Source organism: Scyliorhinus canicula, chromosome 13 (assembly GCF_902713615.1).
Source record: "Scyliorhinus canicula chromosome 13, sScyCan1.1, whole genome shotgun sequence".
In the NCBI taxonomy this organism is placed as follows: Eukaryota; Metazoa; Chordata; class Chondrichthyes; order Carcharhiniformes; family Scyliorhinidae; genus Scyliorhinus; species Scyliorhinus canicula.
Window position 1 is genome coordinate 153147986 of NC_052158.1, and position 18505 is coordinate 153166490.

At 44.3% G+C, this 18505-nt stretch overlaps 1 protein-coding gene across 7 annotated transcripts in view; it reads left to right on the forward strand.

Moving 5' to 3' along the window:
• The first annotated feature begins 1752 nt into the window (after positions 1–1752).
• Positions 1753–18505, forward strand: part of LOC119976770 (membrane-spanning 4-domains subfamily A member 12-like) — a 46394-nt gene continuing 29641 nt past the window's right edge. For 4 of the 7 annotated variants that reach the window (XM_038817516.1, XM_038817524.1, XM_038817521.1 and 1 more), the window contains exon 1: positions 3332–3472. Coding sequence is in view for 1 of the 7 variants with exons in the window: in XM_038817522.1 (XP_038673450.1) it covers positions 3410–3472 (63 nt within the window). In the remaining 6 variants the exon portion in view is untranslated. Of the gene's footprint in view, positions 1847–3326; positions 3473–18505 lie in introns of those variants that run through there. The other 3 variants (XM_038817519.1, XM_038817517.1, XM_038817522.1) reach the window with 3 other exon arrangements.

The following is an 18505-nucleotide window of genomic DNA, read 5'->3' on the forward strand; positions in this document are numbered from 1 at the left end:
GAGTTCATGCAGTGCCGTTTGTAGATGATACATAGATTTTGATAGAATTTCCAGTGCAGAAGGAGGCCATTCGGCCGATCGGAAAGAGCTTAGGCCCACACCTCCACCTTGTCCCCATAACCCACCTAACATTTTGGATACTAAGGGGAAAGTTAGCATAGCCAATCCACTTTACCTGCACATCACCCACGCAAACACAGGGAGGAAGTGCAAACCCCACACAGTCAACCAAAGCCGGAATTGAACCAGGGCTGTAATGCATCAGTGCTAACCACTCTGCACCGTGCCGCCCACACTGCTGCTGACTGCCACACTGGTTTAATAGCCACTGTAGTAGAGTGGTTAAAATGTTTGACATGCCCCGACGGATTCTTGCTTATATTATTGTAGCGACAGGTGGTCAGATGAACCTGTTTAACAAGTTTCAATATATAGAAGCGCTTCCACACAAAGTGTGTCGATTTGTAATAATTGGAGGATGATCATGCAGAATTTTTCATTTAAATCATCTGAAAGTATTAACCCTTTAAGTCCAAGGAAAGAAACTACTGAAAACGCACGGGACGATAATACATCACGGAATCAGCAAGGTTATGTGTTAGATTGGTGGTACGGTTTTTAAAAACTTTTGTCCAGCAGTTTTCCACAGAAAAACTAGACAAAGCTTCGTCATTGCGATGGATTTGAAGTAATGGTTAATGAATGAATTCTCTGAATCGTATTTACATGTGCAGTAAACATAGTGCCCAGAATGACATCCCTATCCTCAGATCCGACAAATAATGTTTTTCTCGACATTTACACATGTTTAAAATTTATTCATGGGATGTGGGTGTGTTGGCTGGGCGAGCATCCTTAATTTCCCTGAGGAAGGAGCTGCGCTCCGAAAGCTCGTGTTTGAATCAAACCTGTTGGACTTTAACCTGGTGTTGTAAGACTTCTTACTGTGCTCACACCAGTCCAACGCCGGCATCTCCACATCATAATTTCCCTTGAACTGGGTGGTTGGTTGGGGCATCTCAGAGGGCATTTCAGAGTGAACCACGTCTTTGTAGGACTGTAGTCACGGGTAGGACAGTCCAGGTAAAGAGGGCCGATTTCCTTCCCTAAAGGGGCGTTAGTGAACCAGATGCTTTTTATATGACTGTCCACAATGCTTCGTCCTGATCATTAGGCTTCATTTGGATACAAATTTCATTATCTGACATAGAGTCCCCAGAGCGGGCCTCTGGGTGACGAGATCTAATGACAATGCCACTATTGGCGCTCCTCTGCACAGCAACCAGCATCAGAAAAAAACAACCCAGAAACGATTCACCAGACCCACTGGCTCGGTGAATAATATGAGACTAAATTGATGGCTAATATATTTATAACTGAATGTTTACACCCCAGCCGTGTAAACAATTCCCGAAGAAACACCGAGCTTGAGATTGCAAAATAACCTCAATCCTGCCAATGATGAACATCGCACAAAACATTTGGATCAGCCTATCTCACGTGTTACCTGGAGCAACTGAAATTAATTCCCAGGCAAATGGGAAGTCAAAAAAACTCACCTTTCCGCAATTGACAGGTTAAAGTTTTGCACTGAAATAGTCACGCGCTTCATATCAGCAGCAACAGGAAGCTAAGGTGTGATCTTGCGGCATTGGCTTGAGTACAAAAATATCTAATGCTCATATTTATCCGCCTTGAATTTTATCTCAGCTCTCTTGCACACACTGGTTCGCAATCCCGTGCGAAACATGATCTATTGGTCTGATCCGCTATTTTAGAATTTCCTGGTGGGGAAAGGTTCCGTCGTTTCTGTTTCTGGGAGTGAAATACTTGATCAGGACCCAGCGTGAGTACAGCAGATTTAAATTGTGCCATAATCACTTCACACTAATCTCAATTGGCTGGCTGGAAGCAAAGATAAAAGGATAATTTCTTACAGGGCATTGTGGCATTCCAGTTGGAATGCACCTCCCCCCCTTGTTCTGTCTGCTCTGCAACAGGCAATTAAGGGAGAAGAGGTGCATTCAACGACGCAGCGCACATCCCTCCATCTGTCCATCACTGACCTGCCACCAGATGTTGAAACGTTGTGGCTCTACCTACATCTTAGTTAGAAACAGTGCTGGTCTCTGAATCGATGTTCAGTAGCGAGTGGATAGATGACAGCCTCAGTGGTACCTATATTGTTTGTAGACCCTGATACAGAAGGACCTGGTTCACTCAGTTATACCTCACTCTGCGCATTTGCGAAAGTTGTCATCAGCTTTTCACGTTAACGAGGGCAGGTGCTGAAATTTTCACCACAAAATGTAGAATATTAAAAATAGAACTGGACCACTCAGGGGTAAAATGAGTGACAATTTTGACAGGCATTGTCGCGGAAAGTTAGAATAATTCCCCCCTAATGAACCGTTTCCTACTTCAGCAGGAGGTTGCAATGTAAAATTTGATAGATTTTTGTTACATTGGAGTAAGTAAGCATATGGAGTACAGATGGGAAGAGCTACAAAATGAACCATAATCCAATGGGATGGTATATAAAACCGCTTATTGTCACAAGTAGTCTTCACAAGTAGGGGCTGGTTTAGCTCACTTAGCTAAATCGCTGGCTTTTGAAGCAGACCAAGCAGGCCAGCAGCACAGTTCAATTCCCGTACCAGCCTCCCCAGACAGGCGCCGGAATATGTCGACTAGGGGCTTGTCACAGTAACTTAATTGAAGTGACATTAAGTGATTTTCATTTTTCAATGAAGTTAGTGAGAAAATCCCCAAGTCGCCACATTCCAGCGCCTGTTCAGGGAGGCCAGTACGGGAATTGAACCCACCTTGTTCTGCATTACAATCCAGCTGTCTAAGACCACTGTGCTAATTCCCGGCTTGGGTCACAGTCTGTGCGGAGTCTGCATGTTCTCCCCGTGTCTGCGTGGATTTCCACCGGGTGCTCCAGTTTCCTCCCACAAAGTCGCATGTGTTTTTGGACTGTGGGAGGAAACCGGAGCACCCGGAGGAAACCCACAGGAACACAGATACAACGTGCAAACTCCTCACAGGCAGTGATCGAAGCCAGGAATCGAACCTGGGACCCTAGCGCTGTGAAGCAACAGTGCTAACCACTGTGCTACCGGGATGGACAATAATAATATTGATCTAGCAATACCTCCATTGAAAGAATAAAAAACAGCATATGCCCTGAGCACATGAAATAGACTCCAAGAAAAATTCTCAATGAAAACAACCAAAGAAATATATTTCAGCAATTGTGAGGTTAAATTAAAATCTTGCATTGATCAAAGCCTCGTGTATTTTTTTAGCCTGGACTGGTTGACACTGAAACTGTTCATGAGGAAGTGGCGGAGGCTGTTAATACAATTTCATGTGCGAAGCGATCCTTTTAAACCACATAGTGTATATGGAAATAACAGACTGTTCTGTGCTGCGTGACCAAAACAGTTTGAATTGTGACCCAAACCTGGTGAGTTGCTGAACGTATAAATAGTGCCCCAACCTCACAATAACCTCCAAATTCTCAAACCTGTCCTACTCGATGGAAATTCCATTCACCTTTACTTTTCCCAGGTTGTTTCTCTGAGGCAACTGGATTTTACATCTGCTCAAAGAAACGTTCCGTATAATTTCGCATCAAGATTAAATGCGGCTTATAACGTGCGTTTTAAAGATCTCGAACGGAAAGACAAGTTTCAGTTGATGGCAGGAAGAAATGAAAGCGAATTCTGTTCATCAGGATGGACGGGAGAGTGGGTAACCTCGCCGCACTAATTCCTTAATTTCGGATGCTGGAAACCTGAAAAAAATCATCGACAATGCTGAAAACACTCAGTAGATTCGGCAGAGCCTGTGAATTTCAGGTCGCTACATTTGATAGAACACTGATGAAAATTCTGATGAAATGTCACGGCTGAAGCGTTACCTCTGCTCCATAATTTGAACAGTAAGAAGTTTCACAACACCAGGTTAAAGTCCAACAGGTTTATTGAAAGCACACAATTGTGTCTCTCCTCTATGTGCTGTGATTGTAAACCTGCCTCCACTTCACCTGGTGAAGGAGCGCTGTGATTTCAGGCAAACCTGTTGGGCTTTAACCTGGTGTTGTGAAACTTCTTACTGTGCCCACCCCAGTTCAGCACCAGCATCTCCACATCATGCCTGCAATAATTTGAAAGTTTACATTTGCTTCAGTTCACAAACCTGTAGTGATACTGGGGTACGATGTGATGGGGCAACATTCCCTTTCGCACTGAAGCTGTGAGTGTGACTTGAAATTTTTTTCTAATTGGACATTCCTTGTCTCGAAGATGGCCACTTGTTTTGTGCTAACTCCTGCTAGGATGCACTGTTCCATTCCACTGGCCCTTTATCCCGTCCTTTTCCAGACAATCCTGTTTTCTGGGGTTATCCAAATGCAACGAGAATGCGGTGCTGACGTTTCATCACAATGTGAAGGGGAGTCACCGCTCAGGACCATTCCCTCTCTCATTCCGGTGACACTCAGGCCAACACGCACACACAGGATTTCACTCTCTGCATTGAACCAGGTAGAGGAGATTTTGTTGACTAAAATAGACAATGAGATAGACTTTGACTTTAAGAGTTTGTGTAAGATTTCCCATAAATGTGTGGGCAGCGCGGTAGCATGGTGGTTAGCATAAATGCTACACAGCTCCAGGGTCCCAGGTTCGATTCCCGGCTGGGTCACTGTCTGTGTGAAGTCTGCACGTCCTCCCCGTGTGTGCGTGGGTTTCCTCCGGGTGCTCCGGTTTCCTCCCACAGTCCAAAGATGTGCGGGTTAGGTGGATTGGCCATGCTAAATTGCCCGCAGTGTCCTAATAGTAAGGTTAAGGGGGGGAGTTGTTGGGTTACGGGTATAGGGTGGATACGTGGGTTTGAGTAGGGTGATCATTGCTTGGCACAACATCGAGGGCCGAAGGGCCTGTTCTGTGCTGTACTGTTCTATAACAGCCTCCCTGAACAGGCGCCGGTATGTGGCAACTAAGGGCTTTTCACAGTAACTTAATTTGAAGCCTACTCGTGACAATAAGCGATTTTCATTTTCATTTTCATTTTTCAAGAAGTGTACCAAATGAAGTCAAGAAACATAAATTGGGTGTGAAATGAAAAACGTTTTTCTCACCTGTTGTCCTTCCTTTTATATTTGTCGAACAAATTTAAACTACAGCCAATGCCAGGCCGAATGTTTGGAGGCACTTCCCACTCACAGCAAACAGAGCAGAAAACAGTTGGGTCACTGGCTGGAGTTTTATCACAGAATCGTTTTAGTATTGTAACTGCTGCATTTAAAATGACGTGTGTGCATTGCTGCAGACGCTGCAGACGGAAGCACATCAATGTCTAAATAAAACAGTAAGAAGCCTTACAACACCAGGTTAAAGTCCAACATGTTTGTTTCAAACACAACTTTGGGAGCACAGATCCTTCCTCAGGTAAATAAAACAACAACGTTTGCCAAAGGCTTGTTTCTGAGCAGGGTGAATATAATTCTTGTGCGGTGCTAACAGAGCGCTGCACCTAGAGGAGGTGAGCTCTTAAGATGCTGCGTATGCTCCATTACCCCGATTTCAAGTAGAGTCAGGCAAATCCTCCAACAATTTGTGACCAGTATTTACCCCTAAAACAGCATGACCAAAAGAGATCAAGGAGGGAAGGAAATAAGCATAATTACTGTCACCAAAAAGAAGGACTGGACGAACTAATGGGATTAAAGGCCGATAGTTGATGGGTTGTATCCCAGGATATTAGAGGAAGCAGCTGCAGAGATATTGGGTGCTGGTAGTAACCTTCCAAGAATCCATAAATTCTGGAAATGCCCCGTAGGATTGGAAAACTGACAATATTTACAAATGGAAGGAGATGAAACAGGGAACAGTAGCCCAGTTGGCTTAACATCTGTCATTGGTATAATTGGTATAAGTCCATTATAAAGATTGTAATAGCAGAGCATTTACAAATACATCAAATATTCAAGCAGTCAGTTTGGTTTCATGGAGAGATAAGGTATTATAATTATTTGAGGCGGGAACAAGCAGAATATGGAAAGGGAACTAGTACGTGTACCTGAATTTCCAAATGCATTTGATAAGATATCGCACAAAAGGCTAATGAATGGATGGCACAGTGGCGCAGTGGTTAGCACTGCTGCCACATGGTACCGAGGACCTGGGTCCGATACCGGCCGCGGGTCACTGTTGGAGTGGAGTTTGCACATTCTCCCCATAACTACATGGGTCTCACCCACACAACCCAAGGATGTGCAGGGTAGTTGGATTCGCCATGTTAAAATTGTCTGTTAATTGGAAAAAAACATAATTGGGTACTCTAAATTTATTTTTAAAAGGCTATTTTTAAAAAGGCTATTCGGGGAGGCCCATTCCGGCCACCCTGAACAGGCACCGGAATTTGGTGACTCGGGGCTTTTCACAGTTACTTCATTGAAGCCTACTTGTGACAATAAGCGATTATTATTATAATATTATTATTATGATTAATAATGTATGAGCTAATGGTGTTGGGGGTTGTACAGTACTATGGATAGAGAAATTCCTAACTGATAGAACACAGGGAGTTGGGATCAGAGGGTAATTTTCAGCAGGTAGTCTGTAACTCAAGGAGTGCTGGAGCCAGAATTATTAACCAGAGATGTCATAACTTGGACGAGGGAAGTGAATGTACTATTTGCCATGGGGATGAGAAAAATATCCGCCATGATTGAATGGTGGAGCAGAGTCGATTGGCCAAGTGGCCGAATTCTGCTCCTTTGCCTTATGGTCTTATGGAATATTGGTCGTTATTTCAAAGGGTATGGACGATAAAAGTAGGGATGTCTTGCTAAAACTCTACAAAGCAGATCGCACCTGGAACATTATGAACAGTTTTGGTCCCTGTATCTAAGGAAAGATATATTGGTATTGCGCAAATTCCAGAGAAAGATTACTTAGTTCATCGCGGATATGGAGGGATTTCTTTTCTTTTAAAAAAATTTATAGTACCCAATTCATTTTTTCCAATTAAGGGGCAATTTAATGTGGCCAATCCACCTCGCCTGCACATTTTTGGCTTGTGGGGGTGAAACCCATGCCAACACGGGGAGAATGTGTAAACTCCACACAGACAGTGACCCTGAGCCGGGAGCGCACCTGGGACCTTGGCGCCGCGAGGCAGCAGTGCTAACCCACAGCAACACCATGTTGCCACATGGACAGATTTCTGTGTGAAGAGTGGTTGAGGAGGTTGGCATGTAGAACATAGAACATAGAACGATACAGCACAGTACAGGCCCTCCGGCCCTCGATGTTGCACCGACATGGAAAAAAACTAAAGGCCATCTAACCTACACTATGCCCTTATCATCCATATGCTTATCCAATAAACTTTAAAATGCCCTCAATGTTGGCGAGTTCACTACTGTTGCAGGTAGGGCATTCCACGGCCTCACTTTTCCAGGAGACTCATCCGGAGTGAGACTTATCCAGAGTGGGGGATTGAAACTTGGCAATTTGGTGCAGTGAGGTAAATCAGCAAAGGTAAGTGGAAAATCTAATTCTGCTGTTTTTCAGTTAAAAGTGCAGTGTGGAGCTTAGTGTCTGATTGGTTGAAGCTGCCCCCACCCTAATTGCTGAGAGGCAGTCATCTGTCAATCACCTGAGGCCTGTTTAGGGGCACATTGTATTCTTCTCTTTGAAGTTAAGGTATTTTTTGAGTCATCGGTTAGCTGAGGTCTGTATAAAAGACAGACAGACAGTGCACACAGTAAACTAGCACTTTTCCAGGAGACACATCCGGAGTGAGACTAATCCAGAGTGGGGATTGAAACTTGGCAATTTGGTGCAGTGAGGTAATTCGGTGCAGAGTGTGAGGAGGTGCTTTTCAACCCTGGTAAGTGACTGGTAAGTAGTCTCTCTTTTTCTTTTCATTGTCTAATTTATTTATTTTTATTTTGAAATTCTAGTTGTTTAAGTTTACCAAGGGTTTAAGACATGGCAGGAGATCCCAGACCCATGTCATGCTCCTCGTGTGCGATGTGGGAGCTCAGGGACACATCCACTGTCCCTGGCTCCTTCACGTGCAAGAAGTGTGTTCAGTTGCAGCTCTTGTTAGACCACTTGACGGCTCTGGAGCTGCGGATGGACTCACTTTGGAGCATCCGCGATGCTGAGGAGGTCGTGGATAGCACGTTTAGCGAGTTGGTCACACCGCAGGTGAAGGTTACTGAGGGAGATAGAAAATGGGTGACCAAAAGAAAGAGCAAGAGTAGGAAGGCAGTGCAGGTGTCCCCTGCGGTCATCTCCCTGAAAAACAGATATACCGCTTTGGATACTGTTGAGGGAGATGGCTCACCAGGGGAAGGCAGCAGCAGCCAGGTTCATGGCACCGTGGCTGGCTCTGCTGCACAGCAGGGCAGGAAGAATAATGGCAGGGCTATAGTGATAGGGGACTCGATCGTAAGGGGAATAGACAGGCGGTTCTGTGGACGCAATCGAGACTCCAGGATGGTATGTTGCCTCCCTGGTGCAAGGGTCAAGGATGTCTCGGAGAGGCTGCAGGACATTCTGGGGTGGGGGGGGGGGGGGGGTGAACAGCCAGCTGTCGTGGTGCACATAGGCACCAACGATATAGGTAAAAAAACGGGATGAGGTCCTACAAGCGGAATTCAGGGAGTTAGGAGTTAAACTAAAAAGTAGGACCTCAAAGGTAGTAATCTCAGGATTGCTACCAGTGCCACGAGCTAGTCAGAGTAGGAATGTCAGCATAGATAGGATGAATGCGTGGCTCGAGAGATGGTGCAAGAGGGAGGGATTCAAATTCCTGGGGCATTGGGACCGGTTCTGGGGGAGGTGGGACCAGTACAAACCGGACGGTCTGCACCTGGGCAGGACTGGAACCGATGTACTAGGGGGGGGTGTTTTCTAGAGCTGTTGGGGAGGGTTTAAACTAATGTGGCAGGGGGATGGGAACCTATGCAGGAAGTTGGAAGGTAGTAAAACAGGGACAGAAGCAAAAGGAAGTAAGGGGAAAAGTGCAAGGCAGAGAAGACATAGTCAGAAATCTAAAAGGGCGACAGTACAAGGTACAGTGACTGAGGGGAGCACAGTGAATAGGCCCAGTAATAACAAAAGGAATAAAACTGGAGATGTTAAGATTCAAAACAGAGGTAAAAAAACCAAAATAAGTGTACTTTACCTGAATGCTCGTAGTATTCGGAATAAAGTAAATGAGTTGATGGCACAAATCATCGTAAATGACTATGATTTAGTGGCCATTACTGAAACATGGTTAAAGGATGGTCACGACTGGGAGTTAAATATCCGAGGGTATTAAACTATTCGGAAGGACAGAGTGGATGGTAAGGGAGGTGGTGTTGCTCTGTTATTTAAGGATGACACCCGGGCAATAGTAAGGGATGACATCGGTGCTATGGAGGATAAGGTTGAATCCATTTGGGTGGAAATCAGGAATAGTAAGGCGAAAAAGTCACTGATAGGAGTAGTCTATAGGCCACCAAATAGTAATGTTATGGTGGGGCAGGCAATAAACAAAGAAATAACTGATGCATGTAGAAATGGTACAGCAGTTATCATGGGGGATTTTAATCTACATGTCGATTGGTTTAACCAGGTCGGTCAAGGCAACCTTGAGGAGGAGTTTATAGAATGTATCCGCGATAGTTTCCTAGAACAGTATGTAATGGAACCTACGAGGGAACAAGCGGTCCTAGATCTTGTCCTGTGTAATGAGACAGGATTGATTCATTATCTCATAGTTAGGGATCCTCTCGGAAGGAGCGATCACAATATGGTGGAATTTAAAATACAGATGGAGGGTGAGAAAGTAAAATCAAATACTAGTGTTTTGTGTTTAAACAAAGGAGATTACAAGGGCATGAGAGAAGAACTAGCTAAGGTAGACTGGGAGCTAAGACTTTATGGTGGAACAGTTGAGGAACAGTGGAGAACCTTCCAAGCGATTTTTCACAGTGCTCAGCAAAGGTTTATACCAACAAAAAGGAAGGACGGAAGAAAGAGGGAAAATCGACCGTGGATATCTAAGGAAATAAGGGAGAGTATCAAATTGAAGGAAAAAGCATATAAAGTGGCAAAGATTGCTGGGAGATTAGAGGACTGGGAAATCTTTAGGGGGCAACAGAAAGCTACTAAAAAAGCTATAAAGAAGAGTAAGATAGAGTATGAGAGTAAACTTGCTCAGAATATAAAAACAGACAGTAAAAGTTTTTACAAATATATAAGACAAAAAAGAGTGGCTAAGGTAAATATTGGTCCTTTAGAGGATGTGAAGGGAGTTTTAATAATGGGAGATGAGGAAATGGCTGTGGAACTGAACAGGTTTTTGTGTCGGTCCTCACAGTGGAAGACACAAATAACATGCCAGCGACTGATAGAGATGAGGCTATGACAGGTGAGGACCTTGAGAGGATTGTTATCACTAAGGAGGGAGTGATGGGCAAGCTAATGGGGCTAAAGGTAGACAAGTCTCCTGGCCCTGATGGAATGCATCCCAGAGTGCTAAAAGAGATGGCTAGGGAAATTGCAGATGCACTAGTGATAATTTACCGAAATTCACTAGACTCTGGGGTGGTCCCGGTGGATTGGAAATTAGCAAACGTGACGCCACTGTTTAAAAAAGGAGGTAGGCAGAAAGCAGGAAATTATAGGCCAGTGAGCTTAACTTCGGTAGTAGGGAAGATGCTGGAATCTATCATCAAGGAAGAAATTGCGAGGCATCTGGATAGATATTGTCCCATTGGGCAGACGCAGCATGGGTTCGTAAAATGCAGGTCATGCCTAACTAATTTAGTGGAATTTTTTGAGGACATTACCAGTGCAGTAGATAACGGGGAGCCGATGGATGTGGTATATCTGGATTTCCAGAAAGCCTTTGACAAGATGCCACACAAAAGGTTATTGCACAAGATAAAGATGCATGGCATTAAGGGTAAAGTAGTAGCATGGATAGAGGATTGGTTAATTAATAGAAAGCAAAGAGTTGGGATTAATGGGTGTTTCTCTGGTTGGCAATCAGTAGCTAGTGGTGTCCCTCAGGGATCCGTGCTGGGCCCACAATTGTTCACAATTTACATAGATGATTTGGAGTTGGGGACCAAGGGCAATGTGTCCAAGTTTGCAGATGACACTAAGATGAGTGGTAAAGCGAAAAGTGCAGAGGATACTGGAAGTCTGCAGAGGGATTTGGATAGGTTAAGTGAATGGGCTCGGGTCTGGCAGATGGAATACAATGTTGACAAATGTGAGGTTATCCATTTTGGTAGGAATAACAGCAAATGGGATTATTATTTAAATGATAAAATATTAAAGCATGCCGCTGTTCAGAGAGACTTGGGTGTGCTAGTGCATGAGTCACAGAAGGTTGGTTTACAAGTGCAACAGGTGATTAAGAAGGCAAATGGAATGTTGTCCTTCATTGCTAGAGGGATGGAGTTTAAGACTAGGGAGGTTATGTTGCAATTGTATAAGGTGTTAGTGCGGCCACACCTGGAGTATTGTGTTCAGTTTTGGTCTCCTTACTTGAGAAAGGACATACTGGCGCTGGAGGGTGTGCAGAGGAGATTCACTAGGTTAATCCCAGAGCTGAAGGGGTTGGATTATGAGGAGAGGTTGAGTAGACTGGGACTGTACTCGTTGGAATTTAGAAGGATGAGGGGGGATCTTATAGAAACATTTAAAATTATGAAGGGAATAGATAGGATAGATGCGAGCAGGTTGTTTCCACTGGTGGGTGACAGCAGAACTAGGGGCACATAGCCTCAAAATAAGGGGAAGTAGATTTAGGACTGAGTTTAGGAGGAACTTCTTCACCCAAAGGGTTGTGAATCTATGGAATTCCTTGCCCAGTGAAGCAGTTGAGGCTCCTTCATTACATGTTTTTAAGGAAAAGATAGATAGTTTTTTGAAGAATAAAGGGATTAAGGGTTATGGTGTTCGGGCCGGAAAGTAGAGCTGAGTCCACAAAAGATCAGCCATGATCTAATTGAATGGCGGAGCAGGCTCGAGGGGCCAGATGGCCTACTCCTGCTCCTAGTTCTTATGTTCTTATGTTCTTATGTTCTCACCACTCTTTGCGTAAAAAATCCACCTCTGACCTCTGTCCTATATCTATTACCCCTCAATTTAAGGCAATGTCCCCTCGTGCTAGCCACCTCCATCCGCGGGAGAAGGCTCTCGCTGTCCACCCTATCTAACCCTCTGATCATTTTGTATGCCTCTATTAAGTCACCTCTTAACCTTCTTCTCTCTAACGAAAACAACCTCAAGTCCAGCAGCCTTTCCTCATAAGATTTTCCCTCCATACCAGGCAACATCCTGGTAAATCTCCTCTGCACCCGTTCCAAAGCTACCACGTCCTTCCTATAATGACGCGACCAGAACTGTACGCAATACTCCAAATGCGGCCGTACTAGTGTTTTGTACAACTGCAACATGACCTCATGGCTCCGGAACTCAATCCCTCTACCAATAAAGGCCAACACACCATAGGCCTTCTTCACAACCCTATCAACCTGGGTGGCAACTTTCAGGGATCTATGTACATGGACACCGAGATCCCTCTGCTCATCCACACTACCAAGAATTTTACCATTAGCCAAATATTCCGCATTCCTGTTATTCTTTCCAAAGTGAATCACCTCACACTTCTCCACATTAAACTCCATTTGTCACCTCTCAGCCCAGCTCTGCAGCTTATCTATGTCCCTCTGTAACCTGCAACATCCTTCCGCACTGTCTACAACTCCACCGACTTTAGTGTCGTCTGCAAATTTACTCACCCATCCTTCTGCGCCCTCCTCTAGGTCATTTATAAAAATGACAAACAGCAACGGCCCCAGAACAGATCCTTGTGGTACGCCACTCGTAACTGAACTCCATTCTGAACATTTCCCATCAACTACCACTCTCTGTCTTCTTTCAACTAGCCAATTTCTGATCCACATCTCTAAATCACCCTCAATCCCCAGCCTCCGTATTTTCTGCAATAGCCGACCGTGGGGAACCTTATCAAATGCTTTACTGAAATCCATATACACCACATCAACTGCTTTACCCTCGTCTACCTGTTCAGTCACCTTCTCAAAGAACTCGATAATGTTTGTGAGGCATGACCTACCCTTCACGAAACCATGCTGACTATCCCTAATCATATTATTCCTGTCTAGATGATTATAAATCGTATCTTTTATAATCCTCTCCAAGACTTTACCCACCACAGACGTTAGGCTCACCGGCCTATAGTTACCGGGGTTATCTCTACTCCCCTTCTTGAACAAAGGGACCACATTTGCTATCTTCCAGTCCTCTGGCACTATTCCTGTAGCCAATGATGACCTAAAAATCAAAGCCAAAGGCTCAGCAATCTCTTCCCTGGCTTCCCAGAGAATCCTAGGATAAATCCAATCAGGCCCCGGGGACTTATCTATTTTCACCTTGTCCAGAATTGCCAACACTTCTTCCCTACGCACCACAATGTCATGTTAGCCTGATATTTTCAGTGAGGAAAATGATAGGATGGGAAATCATGCTTGATAAATCTACTGGAATTCTTCGATGATGTAAGTAGTGTAATTGATGAAGTGGAGCCAATGGAATTTCAGAAGACTTTTTGACAAAGTCCTGCATAAAAGATTAGCGTGTAATATTAAAGTGAATGGGATTGGGGGTAGTGTATAGAGGTGGATAGAAAACTAGCTAGCAGACAGGAAACAAAGAGCAGGAATTATAGAATCATAAAATCCACGGCACAAAGTCAGGCCCTTTGGCCCAAACTGGGCCATGCCAACCAAAAAGCCCATCTAAGCTAACCCCATTTCCCTGCATTTGGCCATATCCCTGTTAAACTTTCCTATCCATGTATCTGTCCAAATGCCTTTTAAATGATGTCAATGTAGCTGCCTCAACCACTGCCTCTAATAGCTCATTCCACAAAAGTACCAACCACTGTGAAAAAAAATGCTCCTCATGTTCCCATTAATTCTTTCCCCTCTTAACTTAAAACCATGCCCTCTTGTTCTCGATTACCCAATTCTGAGAAAAAGACTGAGTGCATTCACTCTATCCATGCCTCTCATGATCTTTAAGATCACCTCTGCAACTCTCCAAAGAAAAAGGTCCTTGACTGTCCGATCTCTCCAAATAACTCAGTTCCTGAGTCGTGGCAACAACCTTGTAAATCTCTTCTGCACTCTCTCCAGTGTAATAACATATTTTGTTTTGCAAGGCAACCAAAACTGAACACAATACTATAGGTGCGGCCACACCAGCATCCTGGACAATTGTGACATAACTTCCCAACTTCTATACTCAATGCCCTGACTGATGAAGGCCAAAAGCCTTCTTCACTGCCCCATCCTCCCGTGAGTCCACCTTAAGAGAACCGTGGACCTTAACCCCAATGTCCCTCTGTTCGAGGACAGCATGGTAGCACAAGTGATTAGCACTGTGGCTTCACAGCGCCAGGGTGCCAGGTTTGATTCCCCGCTGGGTTACTATCTGTGCGGAGTCTGAATGCTCTCCCCGTGTCTGCGTTGGTTTTCTCCGGGTGTTCTGGTTTCCTCCCACAGTCCAAAGACATGCAGGTTAGGGGGATTGGCCATGATAAAATTGACCTTCGTAACCAAAGAAAAAAAGATTAGGAGGGGTTATTGGGTTCGGGGATAGGGCGGAAGTGACGGCTTAAGTGCGTCGGTTAGGAGGGGTTATTGGGTTACGGCGATAGAGTGGAAGTGAAGGCTTCATAAGGATTCGAAGGCTGTAAAATTATTTGAGAAATCTAGGAATGCATTATACAAAAACAAATTATTTTTTTCTTTCAATCTTCTGAATAATTATCGTTATTTCTTCATGGTAAGGGACTTTTGCTTATCAAAATTCTATTTTTTCTTTAAGTTTGATAGGGCACAGCTGTCGCTGTAGGTATATCGAAAGCAGGCCAATTGTTGTTCCATGGAAGCAATTTTGTTCCTTTTATTGTAATAAATGTGCATGTTTGGCTGAGTTGAAGAGAGGAAGTAAAAAAGCGGACAAAATTGAATTGCCTACAATAATTATTGTTATGTCTTTCCACTAAGTGGTGGCATTGTTAGTCAAGGACAGTATTACGGTGGCTGAGAGGACATTTGATCAGGACTCGAATACTGAGGTAGTATGGGCTGAGTTAAGAAACAGAAAAGGAGAGGTCACCCTGTTTGGGCTTTTCTATAGGCCTCCAAAAAGTCCCAGAGATGTAGAGGAAAGGATTGCAAAAATGATTCTGGATAGGAGCGAAAATAACAGGGTAGTTGTTATGGGGGACTTTAACTTTCCATATATTGACTGGAAACACTATAGTTTGAGTACTTTAGATGGATCCGTTTTTGTCCAATGTGTGCAGGAGGGTTTCCTGATGCAGTATGTAGATAGACCAACAAAAGGCGAGGCCGTATTGGATTTGGTACTGGGTAATGAACCAGGACAGGTGTTAGATTTGGAGGTAGGTGAGCATTTTGGTGATAGTGACCACAATTCGATTACGTTTACTTTAGCGATGGAAAGGGATAGGTATAAACCGCAGGGCAAGAGTTATGGCTGGGGGAAAGGCAATTATGATGCGATGAGGGAAGACTTAGGATGCATCGCCTGGAGAGGAAAACTGCAGGGAATGGACACAATGGAAATGTGGAGCATGTTCAAGGAACAGCTACTGCGTGTCCTTGATAAGTATGTACCTGTTAGGCAGGGAGGAAGTGGTCGAGTGAGGGAACCATGGGTTACTAAAGCAGTTGAAACACTTGTCAAGAGGAAGAAGGAGGCTTATGTGAAGATGAGACATGATGGTTCAGTTGGGTCGCTTCAGAGTACAAGTTAGCTAGAAGGCTCTAAAGAGAGAGCTAAGAAGAGCCAGGCGAGGACATGAGAGGTCATTGGCAGGTAGGATCAAGGATAACCCTAAAGCTTTCTATAGGTATGTCAGGAATAAAAGAATGACTAAGGTAAGAGTAGGGCCAGTCAAGGACAGTAGTGGGAAGTTGTGCGTAGAGTCCGAGGAGATAGGAGAGGTGCTAAATGAGTATTCTTTGTCAGTACTCACACAGGAAAAAGACAAAGTTATCGAGGAGAATACTGAGATACAGGCTACTGGACTAGAAGGGCTTGAGGTTCAGAAGGAGGAGGTGTTAGCGATTCTGGAAAGTGTGAAAATAGATAAGTCCCCTGGGCCGGATGGGATTTATCCTAGGATTCTCTGGGAAGCTAGGGAGGAGATTGCTGCGCCTTTGGCTTTGATCTTTAAGTCATCTTTGTCTACAGGAATAGTGCCAGAGGACTGGAGGATAGCAAATGTTGTCCCCTTGTACAAGAAGGGGAGTAGAGATAACCCCGGTAACTATAGACCAGTGAGCCTTACTTCTGTTGTGGGAAAAGTCTTCACAAAACCATGTTGACTATCTCTAATCAAATTATTCCTTTCCAGATGATTATACATCCTATCTCTTATAAAGATAGGATGTATAATCATCTGGAAAGGAATAATTTGATTAGAGATAGTCAACATGGTTTTGTGAAGGGTAGGTCGTGTCTCACAAACCTCATTGAGTTCTTCGAGAAGGTGACCAAACAGGTGGATGAGGGTAAAGCAGTTGATGTGGTGTATATGGATTTCAGTAAAGCGTTTGATAAGGTTCCCCACGGTAGGCTATTGCAGAAAATACAGAGGCATGGGATTCAGGGTGATTTAGCAGTTTGGATCAGAAATTGGCTTTGCTGATAGAAGACAAAGAGTAGTGGTTGATGGGAAATGCTCTGACTGGTGTCCAGTTACTAGTGGTGTACCACAAGGATCTGTTTTGGGGCCGTTGCTGTTTGTCATTTTTATAAATGACCTGGAGGAGGGCGTAGAAGGATGGGTGAGTAAATTTGCAGATGACACTAAAGTCGGTGGAGTTGTGGACAGTGCAGAAGGATGTTACAAGTTACAGAGGGACATAGATAAGCTGCAGAGCTGGGCTGACAGGTGGCAAATGGAGTTTAACGCAGAAAAGTGTGAGGTGATACATTTTGGAAGGAATAACAGGAAGGCAGAGTACTGGGCTAATGGTAAGATTCTTGGTAGTGTGGACGAGCAGAGAGATCTCAGTGTCCATGTCCATAGATCCCTGAAAGTTGCCACCCAGGTTGAGAGGGTTGTTAAGAAGGCGTATGGCATGTTAGCTTTTATTGGTAGAGGAATTGAGTTTCGGAGCCATGAGGTCATGTTGCAGTTGTACAAACCTCTGGTGCGGCCGCGATTTGAGTATTGTGTGCAGTTCTGGTCGCCACATTATAGGAACGATGTGGAAGCATTGGAAAGGGTGCAGAGGAGATTTACAAGAATGTTGCCTGGTATGGAGGGAAGATCATATGAGGAAAGGCTGAAGGACTTGAGGCTGTTTTCGTTAGAGAGAAGAAGGTTAAGAGGGGACTTAATTGAGGCATACAAGATGATCAGAGGATTAGATAGGGTGGACATGGAGAGTCTTTTTCCTTGGATGGTGATGTCCAGCATGAGGGGACATAGCTTTAAATTGAGGGGAGATAGATATAGGACAGATGTCAGAGGTAGGTTCTTTACTCAGAGAGTAGTAAGGGCGTGGAATGCCCTGCCTGCAACAGTAGTGGACTCGCCAACACTAAACACATTCAAATGGTCATTGGAAAGGCATATGGACGATAAGGGAATAGTGTAGATGGGCTTTAGAGTGGTTTCACAGGACGGTGCAACATCGAGGGCCGAATGGCCTGTACAGTGCTGTAATGTTCTATGTTCTATGTTCTATGTTATTTCAAACTTGTTATGTGACGTGCAAATTTAGAAAGGCCCATTTCTTTCATTTCCATTGGGATGACCCGTTTGTCTTTCTGCCCTCAACGAGGTTGGACAGGGCAATGAAGAGAAAATAGACGCATTACACCGCAGGTGACACATCTCTAGATTTAACCAGCGCTACCCTGCCACCAAAAGTTGAAACCGTACTGATCCTACCCACATCTTAGTTAGTAACTCTGTTTGTCTCTGGATTGATATTTAGAAGCAAATGGAAACATTTCTTCGTGGGTGATGTGCAAATTACTTGCAGGAAGGCCTGGTTTGTTCAGCTACATCTCACTCAAAATCGTATCACTTTATCCTGTTTTATTACAGAGAAGTGCGTCAAAACGCCGTCAGTTCACATCAATTCACTGATTATATGTTGACTACAGTTTGCAGACAGCAAAACCGCAGCCTGTGCAAGGGCAGTGTATAACTGACAGCAATTTCCGCATTTCAGCCCCATTTCTGTATGTGTGGAAACGAAAGGTTGCTGTTGGCATTTCACATCAGTGAGGGCGGATGTTGGAAGCATTGCGAACATACATTCTAGAATATTAATAGAATCGTAGAATTTTACAGCACAGAAGGAGGCATTGGGCCTATCGTATGGTCAGAAAGAGCT